The sequence below is a fragment of the Nannospalax galili genome, unplaced genomic scaffold (genome assembly GCF_000622305.1).
Source record: "Nannospalax galili isolate Female #2095 unplaced genomic scaffold, S.galili_v1.0 scaffold28, whole genome shotgun sequence".
NCBI lineage: Eukaryota > Metazoa > Chordata > Mammalia > Rodentia > Spalacidae > Nannospalax > Nannospalax galili.
The window spans coordinates 984,887-997,081 of record NW_008359594.1 but is presented as its reverse complement, the minus strand read 5'-3'; the positions used below and the strand labels follow the sequence as shown (position 1 = coordinate 997,081).

Here is a 12,195-nt window from a genome sequence, read left to right as displayed (position 1 = left end):
CCCGACCCCCCTGCCCCCCACCGCCCCCCGCCCGGGGGAAGTCAGTGCTACGTTGCAGGAAGAGGTGAATGAATGGGGAGCTGAGGTCTCCAGCCATCATAGAAAAGGATCCCCGAGCTGAGCAAGCTTTCAGAACACTATGACCTGGCAGACACTGTGACTATAAACTGAGGCCCTGAGCCAAGAGCATTCCAAAGCCACCCCTGACTTCTGAACCCACAGCAGCTGTGAGGTAATGTTTGTCTTAAGCAACTCCCTTTGCTGTAATTTGTTACATGGCAACAGATAAGCAATATCATAACTGATGTTAATACAGATCCAGGCATGGGACTAATCTATATCTGAAAATACAGGGCAGGCTTCCACTAAAATTATTTTAAATTATGTGTATGTGTATCTGTTTGTGGCCATGTGAGTGGTGAGTGCAAGTGCCCAAAGAGGCCAGAGTATCAGATCCCCTGTAGCTGGAGTTACAGGCAGCTGTGAGCCACCTGATGTGGGTGCTGGGACCTGAACTTGGGTCCTACAGAAGAGCAGTACATGCTCTTAACCTCTGAGCCGTCTCTCTGGCCCCCGCAATTTAGTTTTATTTTACTTTGTCAATGTTAAATACTTCATTTTTAAAAAAATGATTGATTTTGTGTGTTTTGCCTGTAAGTATGTAAGTGTACCACATGCGTACCGAAGAAGGCATCAGATCCCCTGGAATTGGAGTTATAGACAGTTGTTACCTTACCATGTGGGTGCTAGAAACTGAACTGGGGGTCCTTTGCAAGAGCAGCTAGTGCTCTTAACCTCTGAGCCATCTCTACAGCCCCCGCAATTTAGTTTTAATCATTTGTCTGGATTACCATGGTCCCATGTCTATGTAGGCTGTCACTTGTGAGGAGGGAACACCTTGGGGGATTCCCAGACCCTGGGGTCTGCTCCTTGTTTCGTTCTTTAGTGGTCTTGGGAAGTTCCCAGGGTTTTTTAAACTGTAACCTCGCCTTGTGATTTCACTGGGTTTGACAATCCTGGAAGCCCCATCTAGCTCGGACATTATCTTATTTATTTATTTATTTACTTATTTATTTTTGTAGTGCTGATGCTGGAACCCAGGGCCTTCCACATGCTAGGCAAGTTCTGTACCACCGAGCTGCACCCCCAGCTGATATTTTCCTACTTGATGTCTAACCAGTTCTCATAGCAGCTTTACGTTTTGCAGATCTGCGCCCATCCCCTTCAGAATGGACTTGTTTCAGTTCCAGTTCTGCCACGTGTGCACATATTTCACTTCCTTTATCTATAAAATAGGAACATGATAGTGTCTGCCTCAGAGGGCAGCTCTAGGAATTCAATGTCTATAAAACATTTGAGATAGGCTGGAGTGATGGCTCAGCAGTTAAGAGCATTGACTGCTCTTGCAGAGGGCCCAGGTTCAGTTCCCAGTATCCACATGATGGTTTATAATCATCCAAAACTCCAGTTCCAGGAAATTCAATACCCTCTTCTGGCCTCCTCAGGCATTGGGTGCACTTACATGCAGGCAAGACACTCATTACACCTAAAACTAATAAAAATATTAAAGGAAACGTTTGGTATAGTGTGTAGCCATGGTGATTGTCATGCAAGGGCTTGCTATCAGTAATATTCCAAGCTTATATGACTGACAGTGACAGTTATCTATTGAGCGGATAGTGTTCAGGCACTGGGACTCCCTCAATCAGTCCTTACAGCATTACTGGGAAGTATTTCATAACCATTATGCAGCTAAGAAAACTGAGGCTTAGTGAGGTCACAAGACTTGTCTGAGGTCTTCCTGGCACAAAACAGTGCTGGAATTTGGGCAGTGCTCTGTGTGTACTTTCCTAGTAGGCTAACCTTTTAAAATTCAATAAGGAAAGCAAAGGATAAAGAAAAACTAGCGTTCACTTCATCAGCGCGTATGCTAAAACTGGAGAGATAGAGAGAAGATTAGTAAGGATGACATGCAAATCCACGAAGCATTCTGTATTTAAAACTAAACTAAACTAAACTAATCAGCATAGAAACATGGACTTTCAGACTCTGGGAGCAAGAAGCTGCCTTAACATCTCCAGGGCAGCCTGCCCTTGCTGACCCCACTGCAGAGGACCAGGGGACATGACCTCCTGACCTGGACAGAAACATTTAGATAGTACTCAGAGCTAACAACTAACGAAAGCCACCCCCTTCCCACCTTCTTTGAGACAGGGTCTTTCTGTATCTCTACCTGGTCTGGAACTAATTATGTAGACCAGGGTGGTCTGCATCCCACAGAGATCTACCTGCCTCTGCCTCCCCAAGCGCTGAGATCAAAGGCGTGTGCCACCACACCCAGCTGAAAGCCTTTCTTGATATCCATTTTGGTTGAACTGGAATATTCAATATTTGTAAACTTGTGCATCCAACCAGCTAATTTGTTGACATGTTAACATAAGCAGTGTATTCCCTGAAGCCAGTGCTTGATCTAATAGCTCAACAGGAGGCTATGAACCAAGTCCCCAAAGAACGGTTTCCCTGATGCTCTGACTTAATTAAGGGCACCTTCCGGCCCTTTCCAGGCCGCAGCATGTTCAGATTTGAAATTCCATCTGTTTCCATGGGGTGGACATGATGTCAGGAGAGAGGGCAGTGTAGAAAGAAAAGGGTTTGTAATCAGCAGAGTAAATTCAGTCACTGTGGGCTCACTGCTAACTCCCTCATGCCCCTCCTCTGTGGGGACAGTTGTCTCTTTCTGACCAATGACATGCACACAGGATAAGGACATTTTCAGTGTCACATGTGTGACAGAGTTGAGGCCAGATGCCGAGTTCAGTGCAGTAGATTCTGGCTCTACAGCAGAGTTGGCATTTGAGCAGGTCTTGTAGGACACATGGTAGGGATAGAGAAGGCTGTACAGCCGAGGACACTACAGGAGCAAAGGCCTGGGGGTCTTGGGAAGGAGTCTGTCAAATATCTTCCCCTATACCTGCTGGGACGGGCCAGTTCATTGAGCTTGTGCCACAAGACAGCAGACCTGAGTGACCCAGGGTCACCTGGCTCAGGGACCGCTTCCTGTGGTAGAGGAGTGGGTATCTGGAGAGATGCTGGAAGGTCTGTCTGAGAAACCTTTGGCTGGAGATGAGAGAAAGACTCTGGGTGATCTTGACTAGGAGTGATCTTTCACTCTGCCCGCACCCACACATACATACAGACCCACGTATCCACACATCCTCACAGTCACACACTCATACCTGGCCTTGTAGGGTTGGTCAGGATCCCCAGCTCAGCTCAGGTATGGTCAGCTGTAGGAGTCTCTGGCCTGACACCACCTTCCCAGTTCCCATGATTTCTTAAATGGAAGATCAGGGGATGGTCTGCTCACTCCTACCCTCAGCTAAAGCAAGGGTGTGTGTGTGTGTGTGTGTGTGTACGAGAGCGCACTCTGACGCCCTACCACACCATCAGCCTTCAGGTGGTGAGGGTGCCTGCTATGCTGGAGCCCCAGGCCCTGCAGCCCCTCTCCTGCCACCCTTACCTTGGTCAGGTGCAGCTTCCCTCCAGAACCTCTGGTGCAGATGATGAGGTGCTTGGAGAACAGGAAGCACTGTCGCTCACCCTCTTTCTTCAGGGATAGAGACCCCAGGCGTCCCCTGGTGATCTTGCCCTTTTCTGACATAGGCACCTGGATGAGGGAACCTGCAGGTGGAGGAGGCCCTGAGCACAGCTGCAAGATAACACCGATGATGCCGCCCTCTTCCCCGGGTTTGAAGGCTGAGGTGACGGTGGCAGTGGAACGAGGCAGTTCAAATGCCCTGTCACTCCTTCCAGCCCCACTTCAGAGCCAGGTGATGGGGATAATCGGAGCTCTATACAGGACCCCACAACCTCCCAGCCAGAACCAGGGCCTCTCAAGCAAAGGGGCCCTTAAGGGAATGAAGAGCTGGACTGAGGTCAGGGAGTGTAGAAGCTGAACAAATGAGGCAGGCCCCGAGGTATTAGAAAGACATATTGCACACCTGTGGCTTTGGCAGACATCACCAATCAATAACAGCACTTAGCTGCAGAGCCCAGCATGGTGTGGCTTGAGCTCACCTTCCAGCATCTCTCTTCTCATCACTGTCTCCCTCCTCTGCAGCAAATGTCATCAGAGGCCAGAATAACTTACCTCTTTGGAAAGTCCTTCTGGACTCCCCTGCCTGCTCTGGGCTTGCTGCAGCAGGGATGTCTATCTGTGACATGCCCCTGCATTTGTTCTTTCTGCCTTTCTACCCTCTATCACAGTGGGCTTCTGCAGGGTGGGGCTAGCTCCGTTCTTTGGGGACCCTGGAGCCCTATGGAAGCCTGGTGCACACAGGGAATGGGTCATCTGTATTGACCCATTGGGTCATCTGTTGGCTGTGTGGCAGACAAGAGACAAGGGCTGATAGGCCCTGCCCCAGCACAGAGGATGAAACACTTTTAATGGGGCGATAAGGCAGATCCCTGGTCTGTGAGAACAGTGCTCACCCCAGGAGGGGCCACTTCCAAGCTAAACCTGTATGGGGCTTTCTTCAAAGAGGCCCAAGAGGCTACATGTGAATGCTTCTAGCATAGGACATGCCTTGTGTAGCTCAGGAGGACCAGGAGATAGGGAGGGTTGGCTCTGGGCTTACTGTGTCACAGACAGGCCTGGGAAAGAGCCTAGGGGCCACATGCAGGCACTGGGCATGAAATGCCATGGATACCAAGCCCTCCCCAAGGGTGGCAAAGACCAGTGTCAGCTGTAATGGCCCAGGGGGTGCACTCTGCAAGGTCATTACTAGTTAGAGAATAGAGTTGGGTAGTTAGGATGCTGGAAGTCTGTTCAGGGGCAGACACGAAGAGGCCAAGTGTCCTACAGAACATGGAAGCTGGATGAGGTGACTTTCATTACAGTGTAGCTTTGATGTCCTAAGCTGGGTGTTAGAACCCTGAGCTGCCAGGAGCTCAGCAGGCCATGCCTCTCAGACCACTACTAATGTAAACTGGGGCTGGAGGTGAGAAAACTTGTTACCATGAGAACCCCGTGGGCACAGCCTTCCCCTACACCTCTGGGAAACACCAGTCATTCCCAGGGCCTGTCACTGTCTGTCCTCCCCTCTGCCTCTTACTTTTCCCCCTAAAGGACATGCCGTTTAACACAGAACACCTAAGGCCATCGGGATAGAATCATATTTACACCCGGAGGGAGGGAACCATGAAACACTATCTGTGCGTGTGTGTAGCTCCTGCTTCCACATAGAGCCGTTGTACCTCACCAGCAGCCCAGAACACTCCACAATCTCAGTGGCAGCCCAACCCACTGGTGGTGTCCCTGAGTACTGTCCTCCCTTCCAAGGACCCCCCCCATGGGGTGTAGGGCAGATGTCCTACCTTGTCTCACGAAGGTCTGGCTGGTGTCCAGGAGGATCTCACAGCCCTCAATGATCATGCGCTCAATGGCCAGGTTTTTTCGGATATTCTCTGTCTCGCTGACTTCATCATGCATAATCCTGGGGGAACAGGAAGCAAGAGACACCATGCCTGCCTTACTTCCAGGGATGCTGGCTCTTTGGCCAGACTTCAGAAGGGCTGGCATGGGGATCCTCAGGATTCCTGTGGTTATGAGGGAAAGGGAATGGGCATCTATTAAGCACCTGTGTGTGCTGGGCACTTCATAGGCATTGTCTGGTTTTATCCTTCTTACAACCCAAGGAGCCAGAGGCTTTTTTAAAAAAAAATATAAGTGTATTGCCTGTATGTGTGTAAGTGCACCCATGTCATGCAATGCCCATGGAAGTCAGAAAAGGGTGTCAGATTCCCTGGAACTGAAGTTACCGACAGTTGTTAACTGCCATGTGGGTGCTGGGAATTGAACCCAGGTCCTCTGCAAGAGCAGCCAGTGCTCTTAACTGCTAAGCCATCTCACCAGCTCCCACTTTTAAAAATATTTTATTATTTTATGTGTATGAGTGTATAGCCTTCATGTAAGTGCACCCATGTGCAGTGCCTGCAGAGGTCAGAAAAGGGCATCAGAGTCCCCTGGAACTGGAGTTATAGATGATTATTAGTCTCCATGTGGGTGCTGGGAATCAAAAACAGGTCCTCTGCAATAGCAGCCAGTGCTCTTAACCACTGAGCCATCTCTCCAGCCCCTAGGTGCTTATTTTAGAAAAACAGAAATGGAAATTAGCAACTAGGAAGTAGGCTCGTCCTATTTCAAGGTCTAAAGCATGTGGCTTAGGTAGGTCTAGCCCAGAAGGAGGTGGGAGCTAGAGACATCCATGTTTATTATTTCACCCATAATCTCACTACCCCTGTTCCCATCCATAGAACAAGATCATAATTACCCCTGAACTCATTTCCTCAGACTCCTCCCACAACACAACTTCCTGGGGATTGACCTCAGGGTCTTAAGCATGCCAGTCAAGTGCTCTACTATTGAGCTATGCCCCCAGCTCTTTCTCCCAAATCAATCTTTTCTTTCTTTTCCTCTCTCCCCCTCTCCTTCTCTCTTCCCCTCTCCCTCCCCCGTCTCCCTCTCCCCCTCCCTCTCTCCCTTCCTTCCTTCAAGCCTCCTTTCACCTCCCCCCTCCCCCTCCCCCTCCCCTCTCTCCTTTGTGCACGTGGAGGTCAGAAGACAATTTCTCAGTGTCAGTTCTTTCCTTCTATTTATGTGGGTCCTGGGGATCAAACCCAGGTTATTAGGTTGGTAGCCAGCACCTTTACCCATTGAGCTATCTGGTCGGCCCCCCCACATCTTTATATGATTGCACCTTTCATGTTGCATAGGTCTGGAATGACTTGTGGTTTTGGAGCTCCTGGAAAGTCATCAAGCTCAGGGAAAGAATGGCCTTAAGCCGTCAAACATCTGCCATCTAGCTCTGAATAACCATCCCAGTTCTTACTGATGCAACACCTTTCCTGTCCGTGAGATGGCGCCATTCAACTACTTTGTAAAAAATAAGAGCCAGGAAAAGGCTATTAGTTGCCAGGGTTCTGCCATGATGGATTTCCTGGGTTTTTAGGAAAACAGTGAGTATTTTTGGGAATGGGGGCACCCTGGAAAAGTACCCCACCTACTTCAAGAAGAACACAACATCTTTTGTTTTTCTGCTGATTTCTGAAATTTTACAGTTAATGTGACCAACTGGACTGGTGACCATGTGTGCCTTATAAAATTCTCTTACAGACATTCTCTGGTTTAAACCTTAGCAGAGGGGACTCTGCTTGGGATGGCTATAAGATGAGTTGAATTAGTGCAATGCTGAGCCACACACTCTTTGATCCTTAACTTTTCATGTGTGGAATGCTGGGGTGAAGGTGGAACTCAGCAGTTCAAACCCAACTCTTCTGGTTTAGGACTCACGTTTTAGCTTAAACTCACTGGGCATGTAGACAGGCTCTCTTCTCTAGTAACCTCAGAACATCTGGTGAGGGTGAGGTTCTGCTGGGGAAGGTTGGATTCCAGAAGGCACGACTTTAAAGTGGCAGGCAGACTTGACAAAGGCAAAGTACAGCCGGTCAGGATAAGTTCTATCTCAGGCTTGGGCTGGTATTGGGGATCCATGTACTCACTTCCTGGGGGTCCTGGGAGCGATGATTTGAGTTATCAGTGACATAAGATAACAGGAATTCGGGATAAAAAAGGAGGGCAAAGGCCCGGTCCCTAGAGGGAGGTGAGGCCCCCCAAGTACACCTGGGTGTGTTGGAGGAGGTGTGGTTCTGAGCACAGTTGGAGGATTGGAGAACAAGGCCTGGTTAGGGCATAGCTGGGATGGGGATGGGAAAGGAGGCATGGTTCTGAGACCAGCTCTGCCTGGACTGGCTCTCTGGTGTCTGTCCCCAGCCAAGGCATTTTTCTCAGCTGCTCCATGGAGGGATAAAAGGCCTGTTGTCACTGAAGTGAGAAAATACTCTAAGGTGCCATTAGGGCTAGGTTCAAGGGGAAGATACAGGTGTTGGGTGGAAGGAAGAAAGAGCAGGATGCATACCCAGGATCCTGGGGGAAAAAGAAATCATGGTCTTTGGTCAAATATCTTGGCCTTTCTGCATCCCTCCAATGACAAAGGACCTTGGGGACGTCCTAGGCTTCCTCCCTGTGGAGGGAGGAGCATGTGGCATTTGTCTTGTGGGTATGACAGACAGAGATTTCTTCCTTCATGTCGACGGTTCTGCCTCTCTGCAGTCACACTGATACCACTTTTGCTTTTTCTGGTCCTCTCTCATGGCTCTGTAATTCTGCTGGGTCTCAGAGGTTCTGGCTAGGTTTGTCTCCTTCCTCCCCCCTGCCTCTCTAAACTAGCTTAGACCTGCCTGGCTGAAAGAAGCAGGTCACTGAGGGCCCCCACATGCTGCTGCCCTGTCTCTGACCACAAGGCTCTCCACCCAAGGGGGACACCCCCACCCCACCCCAGGGTCAATCTTGGGCTCTAGTGTTTTCCTGCTGAACTACTGTGGCAATCTCATAGAGCTGTGGCTTTAAACCCTGTCTTTGAACTGACAACTGCCCACAATTCCAGACTCCAGCACCCTACTCATTGGTCTCTTCCACTTGAACATTTAACGTCATCTGGAGTTCCATGTGCTCCCTAGGAAAGCTCCTGGCCTCCCCTCTTTACCCAATGTGAGTTAAGATCTTACAGCTCTGGAATTGCCAGTCTTTTTCTCATTCCCCCATTCAATCCATTAGGGAAAACCCACTGGCTCCACCTCTGAGCTCCCTTCACCACCTGAACCACTTCCACCTCCCAGCACCACCCTCATGAAATATGGTAGGGTTCCCCCTCCTTTCTCTACCCTTGCATAGGAAGACCCCTGCCCCCGCCTCTGGACTGCAAAGGACAAGAGGGCCAGCTGAGGAGCCTAGACTAGAGGGCTGGGGTCTCTGAAGTTGGATGAACCACAGCTTATCTACCTTCTCTTACCTCCTTCTGATGGGAGCCTGGACACATGGGAGCCAGTCACCTGGACCCCCATCCCTGGGGACTCTTAGCACCAGCCTTGCCCACTGTCTGCAGTGAGATCTGGCACTCACCTGGACAGCTCCTCAAGTTTGGATTTGGCGTAGTCCAGGCTGTTACGTTCTACATGTTCGTGGGGAGTGTGGGCCAGCAGCTCATGGAGGGTGAGGATGTACCTGGGGATCTGTGGGCAGCAGGGAACAGGGAACGTCAGAGCCAGAGAGATGAAGGACAGGTGGAAAGACAGACAAGAACGGGAGTTGAGGAGGGACAGGGCAAGGAGGAAGAGATGGGGATGACAGACAAGAGATGCAGGGGAACAAGGGAGAAGGACAGAAAGCAAGACTGAGGCAAAAATGGTCCTTTGAACCATGTGGACTGAGGTGGGAAGCAGGCTGCCCTTCTGATCTGCTTGGGAAGCCAGGAAGGAGAGGACCCCTGTGTGACTGTCTTCAGGAACCACCCCCTTGTCTTTCCCACTGCTGGAGTGGACAGGTGCATGAGTCATCAGCTTGCCTCCAACCTGCCAGGGTGATTGGGGCATGCACTAAGGTCTGTGTCCTCCTGGCTGTACCCTCAGTGTCCTGCCCGATTGAACCCTCAGTGCCCTGCCTGCTCCCTGGATGGCTGCTGTAGGCACCTGGAACATGGGGTAGGTAAGGAAGGTCTCTAGTGTGCGCTCCTCACAGTCGGGCTTGGCTTCATAGTGCTTGAGCAGCTTGTCGAAGTCACGGTTCTGCTTGCAGTGCGCCAGGATCTGGAGGCTGTACTGGTGGTTGCGGACAAACTCCTGGTAGATGTTGAGCATGGGCAGCAGGATGTCAAACAGGTCAGCTGCAGAGGGGGTGGTGTCAGTGGGCCAAGGGCACTCTGGGGCTATATGGCCCCAGGTCTTTAGCTCACCAGTCCACTCAGAGAGGCCAGGACCAGGTTTATAACCCAACTCCAGAGAGATCTCTCCTTGGGGGATACTCTGGTATTCTGACTCTACCCAGAACTAGAGGTAGGTTCAGTAGAGGCCCTGTTTTGAGTCACAGATGTTTAGTGTTGTGGGGTGTCTCCTGGCACCTGTGACTGGAGGAGTACAGAGAGATGGTGGAGAGTCCCGTATTTCCACGGGGCCTGTGTGCCATTACCTCAGCAGCAGGAGGGCTGGTGGCTGTGGCTCCTGGCTGGGTCCCACTCCAGGAACCATCCTCAGCCAAAGTGGCCTTGTGTAGGTCACACCCATTCCATGCTGGGTCCATGAAGATCCATCCCCTGCTTCAACTCAAAGAGTCTCTGCACGAAGCAGGGTCTCTTGTCTTTTGTATGTGTGTATGAGCATGGGTGTTCATATGTGTGGGTACACCTGCATGTGGAGGTGTATGTGTATGTATGGTTATACCTATGTGAGTATGCATGTGGAGGCTAGGGCTCAATCGTGGGTGTTGTTTCCCCAGAGCCATTCACCATTTTTTTTTTTTTACTTTTGAGACAGTTTCCCTGTAGCTCCAGCTGATCTAGAACTTGCTACGTATGAGGCTTCCCTTGATCTCAACAGAGATCTGCTAGCCTCTGCCTCCTATGTGCTGGGATTAAAGGAATGCACTATCACGTCTGACCCCACCTTGTTTTTTAAAGACAGGGTTTCTCACTGGTACCTAGAGCTCACCTGTTGGGGTAGGCTTGCTGGTCAGCAAGGCCCAGGGATGCACCTGTCTCTGCCTCCCCAGAAAGGGCTGGAATTACAAGTGTATACTACTGAGCCCAGCTTTTTTCATGGTTTCTGGGGACCGAACTCAGGTCCTCATGCTTACAAGGCAAGCAGGTCACTGAATGAGCAATCTTCCCAGCTCACAGAGCAGAGTCTTTGCCATGAGAAACACAAAGAGCGGAGGAGCCTGGAGAGTTGCATTGAGTTTGGCAGCACAGCCTTCTGGAGGTCAGGGGGACAAGGAAGCTGCAGCCTTTGACGTGCTTATGCCTTTGTTTTATAATTCTACTTTTGGAATCCTATCCCAAAAATGACCCTTAATATGGAAACAACTGAGTCTGCAGGGGTAATTATTTCTGACGACAATAATTTGGAACAGCTCTCAGAGCCAATGATAACAGCTGGTTGCTTGGATCATGGTCACATTCAGGGGCACTGGAGCATTATACAGTCATCAAAAACTTGGCATGAGAAAATGCCATATCTAGAATGTTAAGCTAAGAAATGTAATAATGCAGTGTAATAATCTAATGTGAAGCAGAATGAAATGCTCTGCTAGTGTGTAATATAAAACCAAAACAATACGGAGCAAGATTTAAACCCTCTAATTAACTATGTTTTCAGTTATGTAAAACTGGGAAAAGAAAACTCTCAGGGTCTCCGCATAGGGAAACATGGAGAGGAAATGGCAGTATTTGGGGGTGGTTATCTTACTTATTTTTATTTTACGTGTATGAGTGTTTTGCTTACAAGTAAGTGCACCCATGTCATGCAATGCCCATGAAGGCCAGAAGAGGGCACCAGGTTCCCCTGAAACTAGAGTTAAGGACTGGTGTTAGCTGCCAGTGGGAGCTGGGAACTTAGGTCCTTTACTAGAGCAGTCAGTGCGTTTAAACACTGAGCATCTCTCCAGCCCCTGGGGTGGTTATCTTTGCGGAGCAGAGGGACAAGTGACATTTTAAGTGTTTTTTCCAAGTTTCAGATGTTCTCAGGTAGCCATAAATGTGTGGGTTTTTTTTTTTTTTTGAAAGGGGAAGTGAACATGTAACTAGAAAGATATCATTTCCTCCTAGGATCATGATTACAGATTGGTCTTTCTCTTTTCCCAGGTATTCTGGGGTTTCAAGGGTGCCTTAGTCTGAGGATCCGGAAGGACAGAGCTGTCCCCTGCCTGAGGGCAGTGCCTGGGAAGGATTCCGTGGGGGAACCTAGGGGGCTGGCTACTCACCCAGGACCAGTGTGGGCCAGCTAGATATGCGGGCCTTCAGGCCTTGGTAGAAGATCTGATGCAGGAACATGATGGTCTCACTGAAAGAGAAAGCTCGGTGAGCTCTAGCCAGGGCCTTTCTGCCCTGCAGGGAGGACTCTGCTGAGCCCAACTGTGCCAAATGAAATTCAGGGCCTCAGTATGAACAGACTTCAGCGATAGTTACCCCAGGATGGAGAAACAGAGCATCAACCCATACATACTCCTCTGTGCAGTGGCCAGCTGTGCACATGAAGCCCTGACTTGTTGGGCCCCCTGAGATTGTGGAGGGACCTGGGGAGCATAGT

At 49.9% G+C, this 12,195-nt stretch overlaps 1 protein-coding gene and 1 pseudogene across 2 annotated transcripts in view; one reads left to right on the top strand and one right to left on the bottom strand.

Annotated features, from left to right (window-relative positions):
* Rasgrf1 (Ras protein specific guanine nucleotide releasing factor 1) overlaps positions 1–12,195 on the bottom strand; it is a 123,769-nt gene that overhangs the window by 54,721 nt on the left and 56,853 nt on the right. For both annotated transcript variants that reach the window (XM_017795673.1, XM_017795674.1), the window contains exons 6-10: positions 11,870–11,949; positions 9,586–9,779; positions 9,020–9,129; positions 5,377–5,495; positions 3,521–3,681 (exon numbers count right to left, since the gene is read on the bottom strand). In XM_017795673.1, the coding sequence (XP_017651162.1) occupies positions 3,521–3,681; positions 5,377–5,495; positions 9,020–9,129; positions 9,586–9,779; positions 11,870–11,949 (664 nt within the window). The remainder of the gene's footprint in view (positions 1–3,520; positions 3,682–5,376; positions 5,496–9,019; positions 9,130–9,585; positions 9,780–11,869; positions 11,950–12,195) is intronic.
* Positions 1,907–2,000, top strand: LOC115068522 (annotated as a pseudogene).